A 23,938-nucleotide genomic window follows, 5' to 3' on the forward strand; every position below is an offset into this window, starting at 1 on the left:
GAATGAAATTACTCCCTTTGCATCCCCTCCCCTACTCTCCCCGCATCCTCAATCCCGGGCACCTCATTGGCCGAGCCTCCCAGTCACTGACGTCAGACAGGCTCTCTTGTGGGTGAGTCCGCGCGCAAGAGCATCCATTCTGCCTCCCGTAAGCGCTCCGGAGAGACCAGGGAGAAAAAGAGATGCAAAAGACGCCAAGTGAGAGTTTGGAGCGACTTTGATAAAGCCAGGAGCACGGAGCGGTGTCACGCACACGCGCTGGGACTGTCCTCCGTATTTAGACTGGTGCCGAGCATCACCGCGGACAGCTTCATCCCGTCTCCATCATCTGGATCTTACAAGAGGAGAGCACATCTGTTTGACTCCTGCAAAGGAAATCACGGGATCACCTTAATAAGGTAAGAGGAATCATCCATGATATCCATCTGTATGTGCGTGTTCATGTGTGCGTGCGTGTGTCGGGGGACATCCTCTGTGGCGCAATGAACATGCAACTGTTATACAACAGGGTCCTCCGCACCAGGAGGTGGGATATACCTTCTCACTGAGATGAAAGACTCCTCGTGCTCCTGTGTGAACAAAAAATAAATCGTCTTAAAATAGCATTATTGTATTAGAGTTACAATGTGGTGTTTATTTTCAGTAGGCGTGCAGGACAGTTTGATATGTGCTGAAGAACAGACAGATAAAGATGAATTCCTACAGTGGCTTATCACCAGCATAAGTCTCATTTATAAAATACTGCATGATATATATAGAACCCAATGTGATGTCCCTCTAGTTTAACACCATGTTTGGACATTAACAAGAGGGATTGTAGCTCACTTATTTTATCTGGCACTGAGTGTACAAGTGCAATTTTAACAACCCAAGCCATAAATGATATTTCTGATGTTTGGATGCTCCTGTGTGCAGACAGCTTTCAGAGGGAGCATCCAAACACCATTTAAATCCAAGAGTGGAAGACAGTAAATGTCCTGATTCAGATTTGTGCTTTAAATTAATGACAGTTAGCAGGTAGTAGTTCAATCAGTGACAGCTTAATGATGCATTCACGTCACTAACTATCCATCAAGGTGGATTAAAGAGGCTGCTTATTGATTTGCGTGAGTTCCCGCAAGGCTACAGATGGTGACGTCACCTGCATTTCAGGGGCCGGCAGATTACTGAATGAGATGTATTTGGGATCATTTAAAAAGCAAAACGTAGACATATTTATGAGTTGACCAAAAAAAAAAAAAAAATAAATCTGAGAAGTGCAATTTCAAAATGGGTCATTTAAAAATTATTTTCCAGCCTATAATAGTGCTGGTAATCTATATTTTGCATTTCTTATTTGCTTTGTAAAGGCCTTTTCTTAAATTTAGGTATAAAATGGGGTCAGGCTATTAATTATTTAAGATGTAAACACAATTATATGTGACATAAATTAGTCCTCTCACTGAATACTCTATGCTCTATCTTCCTATTTTTTATCCATGTATATAATAAAAGTAAAAAAAAAAAAAAGTAAATACCACTTAATGCACTCATAGTGATAATCTACTGTTATATAGCTCAAGTGCTTTGGAGAATAACATCTTAAACTCCTCATTAGATGCCACATCCGGCCTCCAGCAGCTCCACAGTCTGAAACCAGAGCTTCTGGTCAATGCGAGGCTGTTTACTGGACAGATGGATACGCTAATGACCCATTAGAGCTAATGTCAACATCTCTTCCTCTTTTCTCCCTCTTAGGTTGTGTTTGTGTGACTGCTGAAAGGCCATGATCCTGAATGCCTCTGACCTGGGCTGGAATGAGTCCTCAGGTTCAGAACCATTCTTCCCTCTGGACCCTCTGGACAGCTCATCCACGTATGAAGTCCCGCCCCTCACAGTGTGGGGCGTGGCCCTGTGTGTTTCAGGAACCCTCATCGCCACTGAAAATGCAATAGTCGTCACCACCATCTTGGCCACCCCGTCTCTTCGTGCCCCTGTTTTCCTGCTGCTGGCTAGCCTTGGATTGGCTGATCTCCTGGCAGGTGTTGCTCTGATCTTGCACTTCCTCTTCCTGTTCTGCGTGGAGCCCAGTGATTGGTCAGAACTGCTGACGTCAGGACTGCTGGTGACATCACTGACTGCCTCGCTCTGTAGCCTGATGGGTGTTGCTTTGGACAGATACCTGTCTTTAAGCCACGCCCTCACCTATGGTTCAAGTCAATCACGGCACCGAGCCACTATCCTCCTGCTGCTGGTGTGGTTGGGTGCATGTGTCATCGGGGCGGGACCTGCAATGGGATGGCACTGTCTGGGTGAACCCAACTCATGTTCTGTAGCACGACCTCTGACCCGGACATACCTGTCGCTGCTGTGTGGCGGCTTCCTGGTAGTTGTCATGGTAACTCTGCAATTGTACGCTGGGATCTGCCGTGTGGCAAGGCGGCATGCCCACGCCATCGCCACCCAGAGGCACTTCCTCCCTGCCAACCAATCATATGCAAGCAAACACAGCAGTGGGAGGGGCTTCTCTCGGTTGATCCTGGTCCTTAGTGTGTTTGTGGGCTGCTGGATGCCTTTCTCTCTCTGGGGGCTGCTGGGAGACGCGTCCAGCCCTCCTCTGTACACCTATGCCACGCTGGTGCCGGCGGCGGGCAGCTCGCTGCTGAACCCAATCCTCTACAGTCTGAGAAACAAAGACATTCGCAAGGTGCTGCTCCAGGCCTGCTGCCCGCACAGATACACACACAACACACACATACACTACCCCGTCGATGTGTAGACTGCCAAACCTCGCCAGACTCAAAACACCACGCAATCTATGCCAGACATATCACTGTTTGTGTGCCAAGATACACACATAGCTGTACTGACTATCATCCAGATCAAGAACATGAAGTCTCTCACACACTCCCACACACACAAAGCAATTCTCCAAGAGAAGAAGTCCCTCTGCTATATCAGAACATTCTGGACTGTACTGGCAATCGGCCATGTTGGGAGTACAGATTAAACGTACTGTCTTGTGTGTACTTTGTGCCTCATCCTCAGTAAATTGTAGCTCCACTGGATCACCGGACTGAAGCAATCACACGGACGCTGTTTACATCCCAAATCATAGACAGTGAATTTAATCACCACTGGCACTTTAAGATGGGAGGAGGGGATGTGTTATTAAATGTACGCCTATCACAGTGTAATGATGTGATCCAAAGCCCAATTTTATTTACTTGAATGTCTAGAAAACACAATGTTCTAGATCTTTGAGAGTCTATTTTGCACATGCTGTTAAAGGCACTTTGAAAGGTACTGACCATATGTTCATGTTGCACAGCCTTTTTGAAATGAATGAATATTTTATACCGATGAATAATAAATATGCTTTTTTTTCTACCGAGCGACGTCAGCACTCTTCTCTTCACTGCTGCTGAGGGTTTTAGTGTGTTTGTCTCTCTCTCTCTATCTCTCACTCTTTAACACAGCTAGGCACAGACTGCTGCCTCTATTCCGGTACCCTAAATTATTTGGTGGCTAAAGCAATCTTTGACTTTATTATCATCACTACATCCTTTGAAATCCTACAAAGGAGAAAGGTGTGAGGACAAAGTGATTATGCAAGAGGTTCCTCTCTCCTACTCATTTTCTCACTCCACACAGTCAGCACTGGGCACTGTGAGAAGGTGTCCTCCACTGATATGAAGAGGATGAGTCATGGATAAAGCATTTGGAGTCTTGACATTTTTGGGAGCTTGCACATCACAGCATACACACTGTTTGTTCTCACAGGAAAGAAACCTAAACAATCACTGTAATACACTCTATCTTTATTGAAATAATCATTTGGAAATTTAAGGCAGGAGAAGCTTTGCATGCTGTGTGATTGTGCTGTAACACAGGCAGACTTAAAACAAGAAGGCACTTGAGAAATACGTGGTCCACACTAAACATCAGTCAGTTCTACATTTGACTCGTCCGTGGCAGCTGATAATATTTTAGGAAGACGCTGATCAGTGACCAGTGTGGATACCAAAACAAACCTGCACTGACACTGAAATGCAGTATAAAAAAGGCACTTATCAGGCAGCAGGCAAACAGCTGCCTGATTCTACACAGAGCAAAGTCATTAAAGCATCAGAGCCTACTGATCCCCAGAAAAGTAAAAAAAGAAACAGCAGGAGGAAATACATAACAGAAACACACAGTGAATCATATTTGTGCGAAATATCTGCATATGTTCAGTATGCTGATCTCAAACACCCCAGGTGTCTGCCATGAGCCAATACTTCCCCTGTCACACTGAATCATTAACTCATGGATTTGTTATAAACTACAACCATGTCTCATACACACGTGAATTGTTCCCATGACAACCACAAAAAGAAGGAAGACTGAATACAAAAGTGGAGAAAGGATAAGTGATAAAGGAATATAAAAGGATTGCCTTAATTATCATAATTGGATATGATTCAATACGTAATATAAACCTTACATCTATATCATATAATCTGAGTGAGCAAAAAATGTTTTGACATCAACACCTCGTGTCTTCCCACTGAGCACATACAAATACTGTGCATGTGAGAGGCTGCACGCTCGTGTGTGTGCTCCCTCTCTGTTATCCTGTGCCGTGATATACTAAAGCAGATAAGAGCAGACATTTGGCCAACAGCAGAGAGCACCTGATTCTATGAGACACGAAGATACAGACAGAGGTGATGTGCTTACGCACAGACTCAGCAGTGAGATGTGCATCACGTCACACAACACTAACATCGGTTGCCGTACTGTGTCATCCAATGAAAGCAATGTCAAATGAGGACACACAACCAGGCACACACTATTTTAATCAAGCTTTGGACTTTTGCACCTCTGATCGGAATAATTTTGGATAAATAAAAATAAATGGTTCAAGGAATGTGATTTGAAATAGGTCAGAATACGGACCTCTGTCTCTCTGGTACTTAAGAACGTAATCTGAATGGAAATATACGGATGTTGTTTAGGGCTGAGGGAAGATACCAAGGTGGTAGTGAGGGAGAAAGGGGATGAAGATCAGTCGGACCACTCGTCATCGTCAAACTCTGAGGAGTCGTCCTCGCTGTCACTGCACTCCACGGCGATACGACGGGACAGGATGGCTGCCACGTCATTGCCAAAGTGATCCCTCTTCTCCTGCTCCCGCTGTGCCTCCACCTTACGCAGGTTGAAACCTAAAAGGGAGGTAGTGAGGACAGTTACAGTGAGTGTGTGCACCTGACAATAAATATGACAATTAGAGGGAAATTTTTCTTGCAATAAAAACTGCAATTCAAGACAAAGTATGTGGTGGATCGGGTAGTTTTAACCAGAGTTGCTTCCCCTGTGTGCATTTGTTTTCTGTCTCCATCACTTGCAGCCATGACTGTTTCCCATTTATTTGAGTAGACAAGTTAGCCTCAGGATCACCAAGTTTTGCTGCTGCATCTCTCTGGTTCGTTTTTGGAGACGTATTGTAAGCTTCAAGGAGACTACATTTTACATTAAGAGAAAATAACTTTATTTTTCTTGTCATGACTTTGATGTGCACACAGCACCAACTCCAGGTAGCCATCTGTAGCAGACGTGTTACCCCAAGGCGAAGTATCACAGTGGGAGTGAAGTTTAAAAAGAAAAACTAGAATTACTGTAGTTTAAAAATGATTGTTCATATATTGTAATGTTTTAAGAGACCCAATACAAACACTGTACGTGGACTACTTGATTACTATCAGCTGGTTATTTAAACAGCATTTGTGTAAGAACGATTCTGTCCAAAGCTTTTGAACAAGTTCTTTGTGAACACTGAATGTAAATATTACTGTTCACTACAGGGGTAACTTTAAGGCATCAAAATAAACAGGTACTCATAATCCAGAATGGGCCCGTCAGTTTTATATTTAACATTACACTGTTGGATAGGAGTTAGTGATGTTTTAATGTGTGTGTGCAGCAATTTATGTTGTAGCCAGCTGATTTAGAGCTGATTTTGGCTATTATATATACTGCTGGGTACTTTATAAAAATTTATTTTTGTTTTCTATGCTCATTAGAGTTTTTCAAAACCATAATCTGCCTCAAAAAATCCACTTTATATCCATTTCATTCCCTTGTGTCTTACCTTGTCGGATGGCCTGAAGCAGATCACTGCGAGCATCACCAGCAGGCTCTGGCTGAGGTTTGGGAGCAGAACTGGGTGGTGCCCCACCACCAGAGGGAGGAGGGGGAGCAGAGTGCTCAAAGGATGGGGGAGGTGGTCCAGGGGGAGGTGGAGGAGGAGGAGGGGGTGGTGGACCACCACCACCTGCAGGCATAGGTGGCGGAGGAGGTGGAGAAACACCGGACATAGCAGGTGGAGGAGGCGGAGCAGGTGGGGAGGGGTAGGAGGTGGGAGAGGAGGAGAGCGGAGGAGGGGGAGGTGGGCTGTCGAAGCCAGGGGGAGGTGGGGGGACCCCGAAGCCAGAGGATGGAGGAGGGGGAGGAGGTGCAGGGGGAGGGGAGAGGCTGGGGCGAGAGCTGGGAGGGGAAGAGGCCATGGGGGGAGCAGGAGGTGGGTGGTTTGGACTCAGCATGCTGACGCGCTTCTGGGCTGGTGCTCCGTACTGGCCATCATACCTGGAAGTGACAGAGTAGAAGTCAGAATATGAGATAAAAAATGTGTTCTTATGTTCAAGTCCACGAAAATGAGGTGTTTTCACATTCCTCTACTTTCCTAAAATCTTAGATGCAAACATACGCTGGGCAAGCTACACTAGGCAGGTCACTAATATGAAAGCCAGTTGCTGTCGAATACAGGAAACACATATCGACAGGAGAACAGACTTCCACACAACACCAGCACAAAACCTGATGCCTCTGGGGCAGAGCTGACTTGCTACAGATAATATAATCATCTCAGCCAGACACAATATATCTTTCTGCAAGCTCTGACTAGACTTCCACTATATGATGACATAACAACAATGTGACAACGTGAAAATACTGTAGCATCACAGCAGATATTATTGTAAGTTTCACAACCACTAATGCTGTGTCAGCCACTACCAGTCACAGTAGAAATAGAAAACGCTGACGACACCAAATGACACCTACATTCTGTTACCTCTGCTAGTCGCCAATCGTAGTTTACAACAGACTCTCTGAGACTGAAAAACATGTAGCTGAAGCTCTCCTATGTTTCCTCAGACAATAATGCTAGCCAGGGTGAGAAGCCAGATCCAGAATTTCTCAACGAGAGAAAGAGTAGATGTACTTCCAGTCCCTTTTTGTTATTTTTTTTTTTTACTTTTTATGTGGGAAAACCATGTTAAACAAAATATTTAATCATACCAGAGTGTTTTTACATTCTTTAAAACATGTCTGAAGGGAACTTTAAACAACAAACAGGACCATTTACCTCCAATCAACCATTTTGTTTGCAGCTGCTATGTGAGAAGCTCGTGCTCCTTAAACAATCACTGAGTGAAAGTGAACAGTGCGATTATAATCTACTTAGCCACTGCAGGAGTCTATAATTCTAAGAAAATGTGTTAAGGGTTGCAGCTGTACCGTTCACGTGTGGCTGTATATCCAGCACATGTTGGCAGGGGCGGCAGCGCGTGTGGGCTTATATGGAAGATGCTACTTACGCCATGTCTGGAGGTGGAGGAGGCAGGAAGTCATCAGTGCCAGGAGGAGAGAGAGGCGAGCCAGGATCATAAGCGTAGGAGTTGGTACTCTGCTCGAGGCCTTCGGAATTGAAGCCATCTCCAGATCCAATGCTGCCATTCAGACCCTCAGAAGAATTCCTTAAAATAAATTTGAAGACATCACGATAAGCCCAAAATAAAATGTGTCGTCTCTGCCTTCTGAAACCTGGTCATTCTGACAGCATCTACAGCCTTAATTAGCAGTTGTGGGTTATTTGTTTATGAGTAGCACAAATGCATTCACAGCAGCAGACACAAATAGTGAGACTGAAACCTGTGGTGACTGGTTCACAGCTATTGAAACAGCACAGAGTACAGTCACTTACACAACAGTAAGAGACTGGCTTGTCCTTCAGTTTAAGAACTTGAAATAAAATCTTCTTTTCTTTCCTCCTTGTGATTGAGTTACAAACAAGCCCGGCTAATTACACGGTAAATCGCTCTTGAAGGAGATTGTTTTTCATGTGCCTTTTATGTTATTGTTTTTTCCATTTCCATATTCTTTTTCTTTTCTGTTCATTTACTTAAACAATATATTCAAGAATAAATAGCACCCGTAGAAAAACACTACACTAGGGGCGTCTGTGGCTTACATATTTGTTTACTGCCATTTGCCACTGACAGCCAGCTCTACACCCAACCCCTTAGGAACAGTTTCGGACAGGACATACCACCCACATCACTGTGTACAGATTGGTTGATAAGACAGAGGAGAGTGGAACTAACTGTGAGAGATACTTTTACTGTGTTAACTAGAGAGAGAAATAATGGATTCATTGAGTCATTGTTTTTTACTTGTTGCTGTGATGCATTCACAAGCCTCTTGGGGCTTTGGATGACCACAACTGCACATGAATACATACCCCACCAAACTGCAGAGCAGGAATAGGAGTTGACATGATTTTATTGATACCAATGCCATTATTGATTCTGCTCAACGGCCCTATTCTTTACAATTTCCTATTAGTTTCAAGATAAATTTTCTGTGTGGAGAAAAAGCAGGCCTACACAGGGTGTCAGCGTCAACACAACTGTTTTATCTCTGAGTTTGAACACAGTGCAGCAGCAATCTGTCATTATCTAATATGGATGAAATGGGAGAATATTAGGAGTATTTGTTTAGGTTCTTTTACGCCTGCCTGTATGGCCCTAACATTATAATAACAGGATATTTACCCTCAATAACGGACATGCTGTTTGGATGGAAGCAGTGGCACTAGTGCATCGTTTATCGTTTTACAGAGATTACAAGCAACACTCTTGTCATCTTTCTTTGTGAAATGAAGCCACGTTTTGGATTGTTTCTTCCTCTTTGCCATGACTCCTTCTTGTTGCAACTTTCCAGCAACACAGACGCATGAGTTTGACATTATTTTTCTTGCAACACACAACTGTCAGAAAAACATGCCGCATCAATAAAAGGAACTGATGCGAACCAGAACAGGTTCTCAGTCGAGATTTCCACCTCACTTCACCAAATCACTCAACTTACATCAGATCATTCTTTGGCACCACAAACTCCTCCCCCATTTTACGGCGTTCCCATTCCTCCTTCCTGGTCTTGATCTTTCTTGGATTGAGCGTCCGTTGGTTCAGATGGTCTTTCTTCTCCTTCTACTCAGAAAGGAAAGAGTGAAAAAGAGTCAACAAGGATTTCATTTGATGCGGCCAATGATGTCTGCTTGCTTTTAAAACTCAATGTATGTTGTGCCACTATGTGTATGAGCATGTTTATGAGTCTCACTCTGTGCTTGCGTTTCTCCTTCATGATGTCCTTGGTGTCCTGCAGCATCTTCTCCTTCCACAGGTCGAAGAAGTAGGAGGGATCAGTGTAAAACTTCAGCGCCTCCTTCCCATCGTCCCTGCAGACAACCATTTACCGTCATTAGAAATGCATTTTGGTCTCAGTTACACTTTGTTATCTTGTGGCCACAGACATACATAAAACAAAATGTCTGCTGACAGATCTTTATCTGCCTTACATGTCAATATATTAACAAGCTGCAACACTTCCCCTTTTCGCTCAATAAAAAGAAACAGGCCGTTTTCTTTTTATCACATACCACCTAGTGTGCAGAACAAATATTCCATATTCTGAAAAGATGTGTCAAATAAATACCCATTACACATTCAAACACTCACAGTCTTTGTGCCGTAATTGGACAAGCTTACACTCACTGCTGCGGTTACTGATTATACAGACTTCACCCTCTGTTCTAATTAAACATACCACCGGTGACATGTCATGCCTCGTGTGTCATTAATATTCGAGATCTCAAGGATATGTGTCAGCTGGGTTGTGACACATATGGTTATTATTTTCCCCAGAGAATATTTCTTCTTCTCATGAAGCATGTCTGAGTTGGTGTGATTTGTCATGATGATAGCTTGTTGGTTACAAAAACTGGCAACAAAACAAAAACTGCCTGGATGTAAGCAGGTCAAAATCATTTTCTCTTCCACATACTGACAAACTAATAAACAAAAGTAAAGAGCACTGCATTAAAACGACACATCTCAAGCACTCGTAAATGTCTCCTGAACAACAGGATAAATATACTAACATTTTTTTTCAGCCCTTCCCGGGAACTGAACTTCATTAAGACAAACAGATAACATGACAGCCCAGCCACTATATGAGACCCACTCCATGATGAGGATTTGAAAGCAAACGCATCAAAGAGGTGGGTTTGAATAATGTATAATCATGACAGAAACATAGCATGCATGTGTGTTTCCATGTGTGCACATGTGCATGCACGTGTTCTGATTACTACATGCACTACATCCACGGAATGAATATGGATGTGTTTCTGTGTGGCTGCTGAGCCCTACCGGTATTGGCTGAGGTAGTTGAGGGGTGGAGGCGGATTACAGGTTATGTAGGTATCCTGCACAGGCACTGGTAGAGACGGCCTGGTGAACAGCTGCTGGTCCTGGGTCACACTGCTGCGGAAGGCCTTACGGGTAGTGATGGCCTGCAGAGAGACTGAGACAGAAACAGACAGATGAAAGAAAGAGAATGTTAGTCGTGTGAGTCAGTGTAAAAAAGGTGAACAGGAAATTTAATTATCTACCTGTATCTACCTGTTATTTAGACTAATGAACTACACTGATACTAACGTTGGTAGTGATAGTAACAGAAACAGGTGGGAGTACTCACCCTCCTCTTCTTTGGGGTCCAGCTGGGTGACTTTAACCTGCAGACGGTCCACTCTTTCTCCCAGTGTATTTACTCTGGTCGCAAATGCTCCAGCCTGCACAAACAGCTCCCCGAACACATCCTCTGCATATTTGCCTACACACACCATTAAAATATTTGTCTCACAGAGGCACAATAAATGCGTATTCACAGCTACAATTAAATCATACTTTGAATTAACAGGTGCAAACAGGTCAGTCACATCTGCCACGCGTTATTACACAATTACATCTTATTTTATTGACAGACATAATGACACTTAACCACACACAGCAGACACTCACTGAGGCTGCCGAGCTGGCGGATGATGTTGGCCAGGCTGATATTGGTGACACATTCCAGCTCGCTGCGGATATTGGCAGGGATGGTCTGGCGACACACATGCCGTGGCTCTATATTCCTCGTAACCAGAGGCATGGTGGGGTGCTGTGGGTAGGGGGCCCGACCCTGATGGGGAAGAGGAAGTTCATTTAGGGCAGAGAAATACAAACACAGAGGGACTGAAAGGCAGCACTAAGATATCATGTGTTACTGGGGGTTAAACGTTGATACCATCGTCAGTCGGCACCAGAAAAACTAGTTGGTGCCACTTATTATAAAAATTATTATGCGTATGTACGTGCCTCACATTCCAGCTGCCTTTAAAATATGAGCTGGTTATTGGAAAATGTGGTTAATGATTACATATGACTCTTAAACACAATATTTTTGCACACAGTGTATAACCTTGGATGAAATTGTCCTCACTTGTGACTGTTTTCTTAATGTTTTCTTACTTTAAGACAAGTCGACTAATCAAAGTTTAAACTTCCATTCAAACGTCAGAAAATGTGTCGTTAGGAGCACCACTATATATTACCATGTATTAATTACAGCTGTGATACTATTAAGTCTAGTGCTGAAATATTTAAGAGTTCAACTGGTGTACTGGCAATTATTTAATCAACAACCATTCAGATGATAGATTTAAGTAATTTGACTCAAAAAAGGACAAACAATGACTGATTTCAGCTTCTCAAATGTGAGGATTTGCTGCTTTTTTTCTTTTATGTAACTTTGAATTTAATCTCTTTGAGTTTTGGACTGTTGGTTAGACAAAACAAGACATTTAAAGATGTCATTTTGGATTCTAGGAAATTATAAAGGATGTTTTTTACTGGTTTATGATAATGTATTGACTGAACAATCAATCAAGAGGTCATTCACAAATAACTTTATAATGAAACTAATTGTTGCATCCAGCCCTAAATAAGTCACATGCTCATGTGACCCAGCCACGCATTTATAAATAAACCCTGAGCCAGACAGAACTAAAGCAGAAGCAAAACCAAATCCTTGTCACACAGAAAACACCCAGCACCCACCCAGATTATGAGAAACCGGAAAATTCAACATGAAAATAGAGGAGGGGGAATGATGGAGTAATGATTTCTGCACCAGTATGCTTACAGCAGTGAAAATATTTGGAATTATATTGGACAAATCAGTCAGTGTGTGACAGGTGAGCTCCCCACACAAAGCAGTCACTCTACAGTGCCATATGGTGTCTGCTCAGAGAGTGACAACTCCCAGAGGTGCTCAGAGATATGCAGTGACTGCAGGCTCTCCCTGCTACCAAGACAGTGCAGACAGGCAGAATTTAGCTTACTGTAAGTACACCCTGCAGAGCTTCCTATTCCCCATGCTGGCTGCCTAATTACAAGTGTTTCGTGTTAACGTTGGTGCTTCACAGAATGGTGAGGTCATGATACAGTCAGCATTGCAAGGTGGATTCAAGCGTCTGCTCTTGTTCTTCGGCTGAAAGGCACATTGTAATGCGTACTTTAAATCCTAGCATACAGAAACTCTGTCAGGTTTTTATGTCTAAATGAAAAGTGGAACTAGTTACAGCTGAATGGACTCCAGATAATAGACAGCCCCAACGCACTGTGTGGTTAATGGTATGCTCGGCAGTTACAGTCAGTCGCTCCCTGTCAAAATGACACGCTGAAATTATACATGTTTTACTGATAAGTTTAATATCTTGGACACACTGTAAAGGTTTTCCTCGATAGGCCACTACAAGGGAATAAATTAGCTGGAAATGTTACACTTTAACGCCCACAACATTAGCTAAAATGGGCTAAAATATTACTTGGGATCTCGGCCTTGTCAGAGCAGGAAGTAACTTGTAGTCGCCTCCTATCTCGAAAGAACAACCAAACAAAAGTATGTTTACACCCTTTACCTTATGAAAACAACACCGACTAAACATAATTTTACTTACCGTCAAAACTGGCAACTGTAGACTCTCTCAATACAGTCTGTTTGTTGTCCTGTCTCAAGATTTCCACAAGAAATGTTGAGCGGTACAGTGCACGGACAGATCACTGAAGTCCCGGGATTGCGAACTTCTCATTGGTCGGGCGAGTTAGTTCCTCGAAGCTGATTGGCTGATGCGCCTGTCGCCTGTTTTCGCTCAGAACAGGATGTGGAAATTTCAACGTAAAGAGCGCAACTACACCCTGACTAGTGGCAAACATCTGTCCGTAATTTGCGTAACGTGGGGTGGAGGCAGGAGCACATTCCTACGTGCGCTCAAGCGAGTTGGAACGCGTCCGAGGAATGACTGGCATTGGCCTCGATGCGCAATGAGCTCACTGTGGAGGGAAAAGCACTTATGAGGATAAATAACTGTCCTCTGCGCTTTGTTTGGTTTGTGTTAAGTGCATCCTACACCTCAGCTCAGACCATGCAAACTGGAAGTACACAGGGTTTATGGGAGAAGAGGTGTCAGCTTACGGTAAAGGTAAATCATTTATCCAAGTATAGGAACGTGTGGTAAATGGTAGTATTGAGACAACTGGTTTGTTTGAATGTTGCAATAAGATAATTATTCAGGATAATAGGCTTGTCTTGTGGTAAAGTCATGGATGGATTACCAAACAGGCCGACTGGGCCCAAAGTGTCAGGGGCCCCTGGCCTTCACATGCAAAATTTCACCTGAAGAGACACGTACCAACCAGGGAGAGAATCAAAATGACAACAAAGAGACACAAAAAGACCACAAGGAGACAAACAACTACAACGAGATGCAAAGAGGCTACGGAAAGGGACAGAACAATCACTGACACAAAATCACCACAATGAGATGCAAAGCAACAACAAATAGACATTAAAAACACACAGAGAAGTGTACTGACTACAAAGAAAGGCACAAAACCAACAAAAAGGCAAAACAACTATCTCAGGACGCATTCACACTGGCGCTATTTGGTCCGCTTTAAACGAACCCTGGTCCACCTCCACGGAAAGTTCGTTTCGTTTGTGAACACTCATTCGAGCTCTGGTGCAGACCAAACAAGCAAACTCTGGTCCGCTTGAAAACTGGGGGTCTTGGTTCACTTGCAAGTGAACCCTGGTGTGGTTCACTCACAGTGGGAAATGCAAACGGACTATCCAGCGAACCAAAGAGAGGAAGTGACCCAAAGAGAGGAAGTGAACTAAAGAGAGGAAGTGAACTAAAGAGAGGCAGTGAACCAAAGAGAGGAAGTGACGTAGAGCGCAGTGCATTTTGGGTAGAAAAAAAAAAAGAAAGCCAACAGCATGAACGGGGAGAAGCAGTTTTTAAATTGTTTAGCGAGAGGATTGCGACACACGGATTTAATCAGGCGGCAGATCAGTATTGCATCAAGGTAAAAAAAAACTGTGACAGCAATATATTAAGATCTGAAGGGGATGGATTTCCGTTCTCGGTCCTGGGCAATCGGTGAGCCAGGTTTTCTTCTTCCTCATGCTTTTTTTCTTCCAACCCAAACAAGCAGCTGTTGTGACCGCGTGACATTGTCCAGGCGGTTTGGTCCGCTTCAAAAAGTGCAGTGTGAAAGTGAACCGAACCAAATGAAGGTGTGAAATTTTTCAGCATTCCCCGCCCAGTCGAACCAAGTCCCCCGGACTATCCTGGTGTAAATGCGCCCTCAGTCATCCATGTCTTTGTATCTTGCTCCTAGGAAGCAGAGGTGGTGGGGCCTTCTGCATGTCTGAGCCCAGGGGCCCACTGTCTCATAATCTACCCATGGATAAAGTGTCTTCATTCTAGACTTATTTGTGCTAGAATAACACAATAATGCTTCATGGATAAAGTTCATATACATTGAAAGGAAAATGCACACTCTGTAATTTAATTAAAACACTGAAAATTTATTGGAAATACACATATGCGTGATTCAAGATCATCCTAGGAATCACACATACCACAATTATATTAAGATGGCATCTAATATACACCCCCGCCTGTGAGTTTTCTTCTCCTATAAGACAGAATAAACCTGAGTTAATGCAGAAACTTCTAAATAAATTCATGCAACTGTAAATGTCCATCACTACATCAAAGCATGATTTGGCTTAGTTTGCATGTGAGTGGAAAAGGGACAATAATTAGCTCTTCTTTCATTCAACATTGATCTCACACCATTTTTAAATTATTGACATATCAAAGACAGTGTAGGACTTTGTTTCTGCCAGATGCCACCAATATAAATGTGTTATATATACAACCAAAAACTGAGGAATGTAACTGGTTTTATTTGGTATTTTACTGTGGTATTTATTCACTTCTATAACACGGCTTCATTGTTTTCTTCTTTGGAAACGGCAGAGTGCAAAAATGCTTAAATTTCATATTATTCACACTAATAGTCTCAATATAATTAAAGTGTTTCTTCAGTGTAAAGAATTATTGCAAATAAAGTATTGTAAGGCCTACAGAGATGTGCACTAATACATGAAATAATCTGCTGAACCAACATGATGTGTTGAGTCTATTCAGCTGGGTCCAATTATTGCAAAAGGGGTTGCACTGTATGTAATGGTATCATACAGATAAAGGCACTGTGGTTCAACTAAAAAAAAGGAAAATAAATGAAAATGTGTTGGTAGCTGCCAGACAGCTTTTAGGCATATTCTATAAGTTGCTGCAATTTACATATATCTGCTGCCCACTCTCTGCTCCATATCTTGACAAATTATCCAGTATAAGCTGCAGACAGACAGTATTTCCACTGAGGGTGCAGCTGAAGTTCCTTTCATCTCCACTAGAGGGAGATGTCATCCAAAGAACTGTTTGCCTGAAATGGCAGGGAAAAAAAGTTTACTGTAAGAAAAGTCCAACACAACCAACTATTTTAAGGTTCTCCTTCTTTTCTGATGCCATCCACAGTGTCTGGTCATGTGTGTGCACCTGAGCTCATTCATGTGCGAGTGTCATCGTCTCGTGTTGGTCCAGCTGAGTGTGTAGGAGCTGTGGCCGTTTGCTACTGTCTGTTTGAGAACACTGCGACCCTCTCCTGCAGAGCTGTGGATCAGCTTGAGCCCAGACGCTTGGAGACCCTGTAGGACGCTGAACCAATAGCGGAGGACTTCTTCATTGGTTCCGCCCACCTCAAATCCTGCCCACTGCAGGTGCACTGTGGTGATCAGATGATGGACGTTCTGCAGAGTTCCCAACTCAATCCAGTTCTGGAAAACTCGCCACTCGGCGCTGTGCAGGTCAGCATACAGGAAGTGAACCTAAAGGGGAAGAGACAAGAGACTGAATGTGGTTCTGTAGGACTTCACAATAGAGCTGGGTATCATTTAAAACATTATGATACCAGTAAAAACCACACAAACACTAATATTTTTCTAGATCTGGGCAAAAAGGATCGAATGCAGGTATCATTTGACTAAAGAAGTTTTAATACTACCTGCTCCTGGGTTATTTTGGTCGATAAATTAAAGACATTAAGTATTGATACCCAGCCCTGGCAATAATTCTCATGTATGTGGTTCACAAATTGCTCTCAAAATGTAATAAGTACTAATGATTTTTTCGTGTTGTGCAGCCTCACTACTTTCCATATAATGCATGTTGCTTTGTAATCATAAACTTAATCAGCAAAGGCAAGTTAATCAAACTAAAGTCATTACTGAATGTCTATAAATGGATATCTTTAACCAATACTTACATTGTCAACCCACACATCCTCAAACTATAGGTCTGTAGTTCCCTCTTGTGGCTGCAGGATGTAACTGGGCCACTGTGTGATTCACTCACTTAAACTGTTGCCATGGCAGCCAGGGATGGCGCAGAGCCCTGTTGCTATGGGAACGTCCAAGTAAGAGAGCTTTCTGGGTATGTTGGGGTGAAAAGACTCTAAGGTATGTTTGTTCGGCACTGTTTCTCCAAATGTGTGTGTGTGTCTGCTTGTCCATATGTGTGAGTGTGTGTCTGCTTGTCCATATGTGTGTGTGTGTGTGTCTTACTGTGTGATGTCCCAGAGCAGCCATGATGTCTGCCAGTGTTTGAGAAACACTCCCCTGGTTGCCTCTTGTCTTCTGCCTGCGCTTCCTTGGAGCTCGCCAGTCCAGCCACATCTTGTGCTGGCTGACCACGCCTCCGTCGCCATGGTTACTGGCCAAACTGTTGCCAAGGTGACCACCAGATGCATTAGAGTTGCTGGGATCAAAAGTGTGGACTTCACATCCCAGCGCTGACACAGTCGTTAGAAAGTCTGCATCTCCCCCATCCATGCTAGAGAGAGACAAAGACAAAGACACAAAGCTAGACGGAGAGGCGAGGGAGCACAGAGGTGGTTTGATGATTATTGCATTCATGATTAAATATGCATTGCATTGTTTATTCCAACTCTGCCAGCGACATGAATGCATAAGCACCACAGCACATGCACAGACACATGGACATAGTGTACAGACATGCGGGCACACCTAAAGGAGTACGCAACACACGGTCTCTCTGCAGCTGGAAGGAGCCAGTCCTCGGCACACAGCAGCCAGCGAGGTGAATCTGCGGGGGGCTGTGATGCCTGAGCCTGACCTGGACACAAAACCCTGGAGCAGTTCAGCTGAAGATGGACAGGAGAGGAGAGGGTCACGTGAGATGAACTGGATAAAGGTCTGAGAACAGTTTTACACAGAATTAACATACAGCTAAAAAGAGAGGAAGTTAAAGAAGAAGTTGTTTCTTGTGAAATTTGTGAGAACATTTCAGACAGCAAGGGGTGTCTCCAAATCCCTTTAAGTAAAGCAAATTATTTTCTGATAAAGAACGAGTCTTGAATGTGAGATTCAGCTGATGATAATCATTTAACCTGCAGGTATTGAATAATTACAGAATAAAATCAACACAATATACTCAGTTTAATCATTTTCCCTCCCAGTCCCCCAGAACTTGGTGTTACATAAGTCTTAACTCTTGTATGGGAGTTTCCAGTCTGGAACTGAAAGTTCTCCTCACTGGCTTCAGATTGTGCAGAATGCTGCTGCCAGGATACTGACAGTGCCTGACTGATCATATTACTGCTACGTTAACCCCCACACTGGAAGTCTGCAGTTGAAGAAGTGAGGTAGTTGTAAAGTGAAGTTTTTTTATTGATTACTCTCAAGGTTTGGCACGATCTAACTCCTGGCTACCGTATCTGGTCCCTCGTGAGCAGGGGTGTAGCTTGAGAGCGTCAGGGAGGGCCCAGAATATTTGACAAGTGGTTTCCAACCTGAGGGCCGCCTGAGGGGCCACAAGATAAATCTGAGGAGTCATGAGACGATCACAAAGAGAGTTCTTTCTCTCTCTGTGGCTTGTTTTTGTATCCTTTTTCATGAAATACTGGAGAGTTATTTCCTTTCCCAGCATGTGAAAATTATTCAAATGAATCAATCTGAAAGGGAAATTTTTGTTAAATTGCTCACAGCTCACAGTCACAACCTGTGATGAGAGGTCATTGGCAGACACAACTTATTTAAAGGGTCACATGCCAAAAGGAGACCACTGTGTACCTAATGCCTTCATAGCTTTACATTTTATTTCCTCAGAGTTCATAACTGCTCATCCTGTCATTTCTCACTGTCTGTCTGTATTGTTATCTTGAAGTCTACAAAGAATAGTAAATGTTTCACCCAGTTAGATCATGTTAATGATAATAGGAGCCTTTAAAGCTGCAGTTGGTAACTTTTATGAAAATAACTTTGTGTCTATGGACTACAGAGCTGAAGCGTCACATTGGAGAGGATCCTCTTGACTGCAAGAAGATGTGGTCTTCAATTGTTATTGCTTCTAAAAACCTGCATCACAAGCAGATTTATTTCAATTATATTCACAAGACTTGTCTCACTCAGAGGAAGGGTTATAATCTTCAAACTGTACCTCATGCTCAGATAGGCTGTATTGGGAATGTTGGGATGTGCGAGCTACTCTATCTGATGTACTGGATGTAGTTGTGCCATGTTCTCCCACCATGCTACTCTTAAATAAAACCTCCTCATTAAATTTTACATGTTTGAATAGATATTTTCTCCTTTGCTGCCAAATAAATGCTGGCTCTACGTTGGAAACCTCCGCATACAGTTACAAAAGCTCAACGGATCAACACATGTATTGATATAATTAATATGGATTTATCAGTGGTGAGGGTGCATGGTGTTGGTGGTGGAGCTATCTCAGCATGGAGAGTCATGGCAGATAAAATCAGGGATTGCTGTGATCACTATTTGTATTTATTGTTAAATTTTGGATACATGTGTCTTACTAGTAGTATGGATACAGGATGGAGTGGGGTGAGGGGTCAATAGAAAAGTTGAAATTGCTGAAACTGTCACTACATTCTGACAGAAACACATTAGACAGTCTGAAAAAGAGCATGTCCCTCCTTCTCTTCCAACTGCTTCTAACGGCATTCGCTGGAATCCGGCCAGCAGCAACCAATCAGAGCTGAGGAGTGACATACACACAACAACTCAACTGCGGTCAAACAGTCAAACCAGGCAGCACTGATCAAATATGAATCAAGATTCTGTTACTGCATCAAAATGAGAAAGTTTGTGACCTGGCCACCGTGTTGCCGCCCACCAGCCGGACTGACTTTCTCATTTTACAGCTAAACAGTACACTAAAATATGTCTCTGAAAACATTTGAGGGGAGAAATAGGCAATGCAGTAACAGAACTTTGATTCATATTTAATCAGCGCTGCCTGGTTTGACCACAGCTCATGAGCACTGACCGACAAGACTGACAGCTGAGTTAGGGCCATTTTAAAAGCCTTACAAGCCGATAGAGGAGGCAGAGGAATATGATATGTTTCACAGATTATCTCGTATTTAGTGCTGTGTAAATACATAGTGACAGTTTCAGCAACTCTTTATAAAAGTTACCAACTGTAGCTTTAAAGTGCGTTCAGACATTTCACACACTGACAGCCGTACTGTGTATTAAAGTGATGTTTTGTGCAGCCCACCTGTAGCCTGGTTATATACGTGATGATACGCTTGAGTTCTGCTGTGAAGGACGGCTCGTCTATCGCCCACGGCTGCACCTCCAGTGTTCTGGGTCCCATCTGGGAACACGCACACAAACATATCAATATATTGATACTGCAGTGCGAGGAATACCAACAGATTCATGGTAATCTGGAAGGGTTCTAAATAATGAATAGGAATGACAGTAATGTGTGTGAGTGTGTCTGCTACAGCAGGCCCCAGACCCCCACCGTGCCCCAGGTATGAGTGGTGAGGAGGCAGGTCACAGCCTCTGACCTCAGTCCGGCTGGTAACATATTTGCCCGAGGCACTGTAACATGCAAACACACACACACACTCACACAAAGCCCCCCCACCCAACTCAGACTGAACCCTGTGGTCACCATGGCAACCTCGGTGGGGAGTGGGGGGGTTGATGATTCACTAGAATGAGTCAGAGAGTTTAGCCTTGGGCATAAAAAGAGACAGTGAGAGAAAAGGAGAATGAAAGAGAGAGGGGGTGAGGAGTGATTGGAAGGAGTTTGAGGTAAAGAGATGACAGATGCACCCACACGTACACAGATGAAGGTTGGAGCTCTGTGCAGCTGAAGGGCAAACAGAGAGAGAGGGAGAACAGCTGTCACCTCTCTCTGATCTGGGGTCAGTGCTGTGCTCACCCTCTGTCCTCACCTGTTCCACGGCGCCACGCACAAACTGACCCAGCATAATGAATAAACTGGATGAGGAAACCACGGCAGCAGGGCAGTCTGTTTTATCTGTATCCCTAAGCTGAGCATGTACAGTATACTGATGACATTATCTGTCTCCTTCTTTCAAATTTAATATTTAAATTATGTTTAATTAGTGTTAAGGTACGCAATATGGCATAAAATTTAATGAGGTATGAGCAGTGTTGGGAAGGTTACTTTTAAAATTTAATAGGCTACAGATTACTAGTTACCCTTTTAAAGATGTTATAAGTAATGTAGCTGTTTTAATTACTTCACCAAATTAATGTAACTTATTACATTTGATTACTTTTCTAACAAATGTTTTAAACTGCGTAATAAAGCTGAAAAATGTCTGGAAATAGTTTATACCAAAAGAAGACGTTCCTGCATGGAGAAAAGATGCAAAGCAACAACATTTTATTCTACATATAAACCCCTTTGTAATCACCAACATTTTCAATAGCAACTGTAATTTAATTCTTTTTCTTTTTCTCAAAGTCACTGTAACTGACCACAATCACATTTATTTTGTAATTTAATTAGATGTTACCTGTGACTAGATACTTCCCAACACTGAGTAGGATCAAATTATTGCACCTTAGTACCATGAGTGAAAATGAAAATTTGTCTATTTTCATTCATTTTCTGTAACTTCTTATCCTGGGGGCTGGAGCCTATCCCAGCTGTCATCGGGCCAGAGGCGGGGTACACCCTGGACAGACTATCGCAGGGCTGACACAGAGACAGACAACCATTCACACCTACAGACAATTTAACCAGTTAACCTGCATGTCTTTGGACTGTGGGAGGAAGCTGGAGCACCCTGAGAAAACCCATGCTGAAACTCCGCACAGAAGGGCTCTCCTACCCCAGGTTCGAGCCCCTTACCCTGAGTTTAAACCAGGAACCCTCTTGCTGTGAGGCGACAATGCTAACCACTGTGCCATTGTGCTGCCAATAATTCAATAAATATCAATAATCATCCATTCTTTGACAATAATGCAAATATTCAGAAACTAGCAGGTTTCCTTTCAACATTGAAGGGGGGCACCTGTGAAACTGCAGGTTTGGGTTTGTCGGTCAAAAACATTTTGAGTATTGAACACTCAACTTCCTGCATTCTGGTGAGTTTTTATGCACCAATGTGTGGCTTTTCCACATCAATTCATGGTGTAAATGTTTTAAATTTTGTCAAAATATAAGTCATCTATTACTTTCATGTGTTTATTAGAAGGTACTGATGCACATGTGTTAAATATTTAATATCTACACCAATGTTCAGAAACATTTCAATTAAACTTCACTACTGGTTTTATTCTACTTACCTGGCGCGAGAGCATCTCGTTCTCATCCTCATACGCTCGTGCCCCCTCCCCTCTGTCTCCATCTTCCACCTCTACCTCCTCCTCCTCCTCCAGACCCGGACGCCAGGACGGGGATCCCCGTTGGCGTGAGTTCCTCTCCGGTTCGATGCTGATCACGGAATAAGCCACCTCCTGCTCTTCCACCCCTGCCCTTGCAACTCGAGGTAACCGTGGCCCGACAACGAGGAGCTGGAGCGCGAGGAGAAACGGAGGGACTAGAAGGAGTAGTATCACCGAGCGGAGGGGGAGCCCACCGCGGCCCCACCACAGCGCACAGGTCCGCATACCTCCACCGTGGCGACACCGGGGAACATCTCCGGCACAGTGCCCTGTGATTCAGCTTCTTCAGGAGGGCAAGTGAGGAAAGTCCCTGTTGAGAACACCCCTCCTCCTCTTTCCTCCCAGACCTCCTTCTCCTTCTTCTTACCCCCAGGGGAAACTTGTGATGACGAAGTGCATTCCTCGGTCAATGGTGGCCTTAGTGACACAGTGACTGCCGCCTTATTTAGCTCATAACTAACTCTTACAGTTTAAAATTAACCTAAATGGTACTGTTTGTTCAAACTCACTCATGTTCTGGGAAAAAAGGCCAAAAACCACTCATAAGAAACGAAAGATGCTTAACTTAAAGGGACAGTTCACTCCAAAATCAAAAATACATATTCTTCCTCTTACCTGTAGCACTATTAATCAGTCTACATTTTTTGGTGTGAGATGCCATGTTGGAGATATCAGCTGTAGAGATGTCTGCCTTCTCTCCAGTATAATGGAACTAGATGGCACTCAGCTTGTGGTGCTCAAAGAACCTAAAAAATACATTTAAGTAACTCAACAGCAACGTCTCAGTTACCCAAGATAGTCCACAGATTTTGTTGTGAGCAGTTTCATAAGTTTTCTTTCTACTGAAATACACCCACCAACCAAATCACCAAGCAGAAGGAAGTGTGCATCTGCTCATGGATGTATAAAGAGAACTGGACACAGTGCTGGAGGCAGGGCTCAGTTCATTCCTATGAAAGTTGCTCAGTGGCGCATGAAGCTGAAAAAGTTCTATTTCCGCAGCATTAAATGAACCAGATCTTCTGCATCCTGGGGCCCATAGAGCAGGCGCCATAGAGACTTCTGCCGGCCAAACAGCCAACTTGTGGTTAAGTGCTCTAACTCAAATGGGGATAACAATGATTTTATTGTGCAGCTGTGAAAGACTTCCGAAATGTTATTGGACAGAGTGGATTGACTCCTGATAGTGAACCAAGTCATTGTGCGCGGGTTGTAACAGATTTACAGACATCTCTTTCACAATTGTAAATCTATGGAGGAAAAAAAACCTTTTAGGGCCCATGACATCACGTGACAGACCTGGATGTTGTAATTCAATGTTTTGCAGCAAATGCAAAATTGGCTTCAAATCCCCGCGCAGTTTCTGAGGTCTTGATGTACTTATGGAGAGGAGGCTCATGCTTGTGACTGCACGAGATGTAAAAATCAATGGGGTCCTCATCGGCTAAGCTGTAACATGAGCTACGTCAGTGGTGCTAGGTGAGCTAGCAGTAGATGCACGCTTCCTTCTGAGTGGGTGTAGTTTAGTAGAAAGAGACAGGGTTCTGCATCAAACTGCTCACAACAAGGTCTGTAGATTTTACAAGTAAACGGGCCATGATTTCTGGAAGGACACATTGCTGTCAAGTTTTTCAAC

The 23,938-nt window shown here is 43.4% G+C and overlaps 3 protein-coding genes across 4 annotated transcripts; 1 reads left to right on the forward strand and 2 right to left on the reverse strand.

Annotated features, from left to right (window-relative positions):
- Window positions 1–264: 264 nt before the first annotated feature.
- Window positions 265–3,369, forward strand: gpr3 (G protein-coupled receptor 3). Its single transcript, XM_033637592.2, has 2 exons — window positions 265–398; window positions 1,738–3,369. Exon 2 carries the CDS (start codon window positions 1,766–1,768, stop codon window positions 2,756–2,758), a length of 993 nt encoding a protein of 330 aa, XP_033493483.1. The 5' UTR covers window positions 265–398; window positions 1,738–1,765; the 3' UTR covers window positions 2,759–3,369.
- Window positions 3,370–3,783: 414 nt separating this feature from the next.
- Window positions 3,784–13,282, reverse strand: wasf2 (WASP family member 2). The gene is made up of 9 exons (XM_033637590.2): window positions 13,148–13,282; window positions 11,166–11,328; window positions 10,843–10,977; window positions 10,515–10,668; window positions 9,424–9,541; window positions 9,172–9,293; window positions 7,620–7,778; window positions 6,113–6,606; window positions 3,784–5,186 (listed from the first exon to the last, which is right to left on the reverse strand). Exons 2-9 carry the CDS (start codon window positions 11,296–11,298, stop codon window positions 5,029–5,031), a joined length of 1,473 nt encoding a protein of 490 aa, XP_033493481.1. The 5' UTR covers window positions 11,299–11,328; window positions 13,148–13,282; the 3' UTR covers window positions 3,784–5,028.
- Window positions 13,283–15,039: 1,757 nt separating this feature from the next.
- On the reverse strand, window positions 15,040–22,684 carry LOC117263256 (putative methyltransferase-like protein 24). 2 transcript variants are annotated; one of them, XM_033636485.2, is made up of 6 exons: window positions 22,204–22,684; window positions 20,147–20,245; window positions 17,626–17,762; window positions 17,164–17,431; window positions 16,100–16,428; window positions 15,040–15,986 (listed from the first exon to the last, which is right to left on the reverse strand). In XM_033636485.2, exons 1-5 carry the CDS (start codon window positions 22,525–22,527, stop codon window positions 16,123–16,125), a joined length of 1,134 nt encoding a protein of 377 aa, XP_033492376.1. In that variant the 5' UTR covers window positions 22,528–22,684; the 3' UTR covers window positions 15,040–15,986; window positions 16,100–16,122. The 2 variants fall into 2 exon arrangements, with proteins under 2 accessions (XP_033492376.1, XP_033492375.1); XM_033636484.2 differs by having other exon boundaries at window positions 15,040–16,428; window positions 22,204–22,683.
- Between the last annotated feature and the right edge of the window lie 1,254 nt (window positions 22,685–23,938).

This window comes from Epinephelus lanceolatus, chromosome 16 (genome assembly GCF_041903045.1).
Source record: "Epinephelus lanceolatus isolate andai-2023 chromosome 16, ASM4190304v1, whole genome shotgun sequence".
Taxonomy (NCBI): Eukaryota; Metazoa; Chordata; class Actinopteri; order Perciformes; family Serranidae; genus Epinephelus; species Epinephelus lanceolatus.

Bases quoted from the DNA above. Each gene is read 5' to 3' on its own strand.
- gpr3 (XM_033637592.2), top strand. From the start codon at position 1,766: ATGATCCTGAATGCCTCTGACCTGGGCTGGAATGAGTCCTCAGGTTCA.
- wasf2 (XM_033637590.2), bottom strand. From the start codon at position 11,298: ATGCCTCTGGTTACGAGGAATATAGAGCCACGGCATGTGTGTCGCCAG. The intron at 9,294-9,423 runs GTGAGACTCATA...CTTTCTGAGTAG, and splicing joins AGGAGAAACGCAAGCACAGA to AAGGAGAAGAAAGACCATCT. The intron at 5,187-6,112 runs GTAAGACACAAG...CCTCCCTTTTAG, and splicing joins GCTTCAGGCCATCCGACAAG to GTTTCAACCTGCGTAAGGTG.
- LOC117263256 (XM_033636485.2), bottom strand. From the start codon at position 22,527: ATGCGGACCTGTGCGCTGTGGTGGGGCCGCGGTGGGCTCCCCCTCCGC. The intron at 17,763-20,146 runs GTGGGCTGCACA...GTCCATCTTCAG, and splicing joins CGTATATAACCAGGCTACAG to CTGAACTGCTCCAGGGTTTT. The intron at 16,429-17,163 runs GTAAGACACACA...CTTCCCCTTTAG, and splicing joins CTGCTCTGGGACATCACACA to GTTCACTTCCTGTATGCTGA.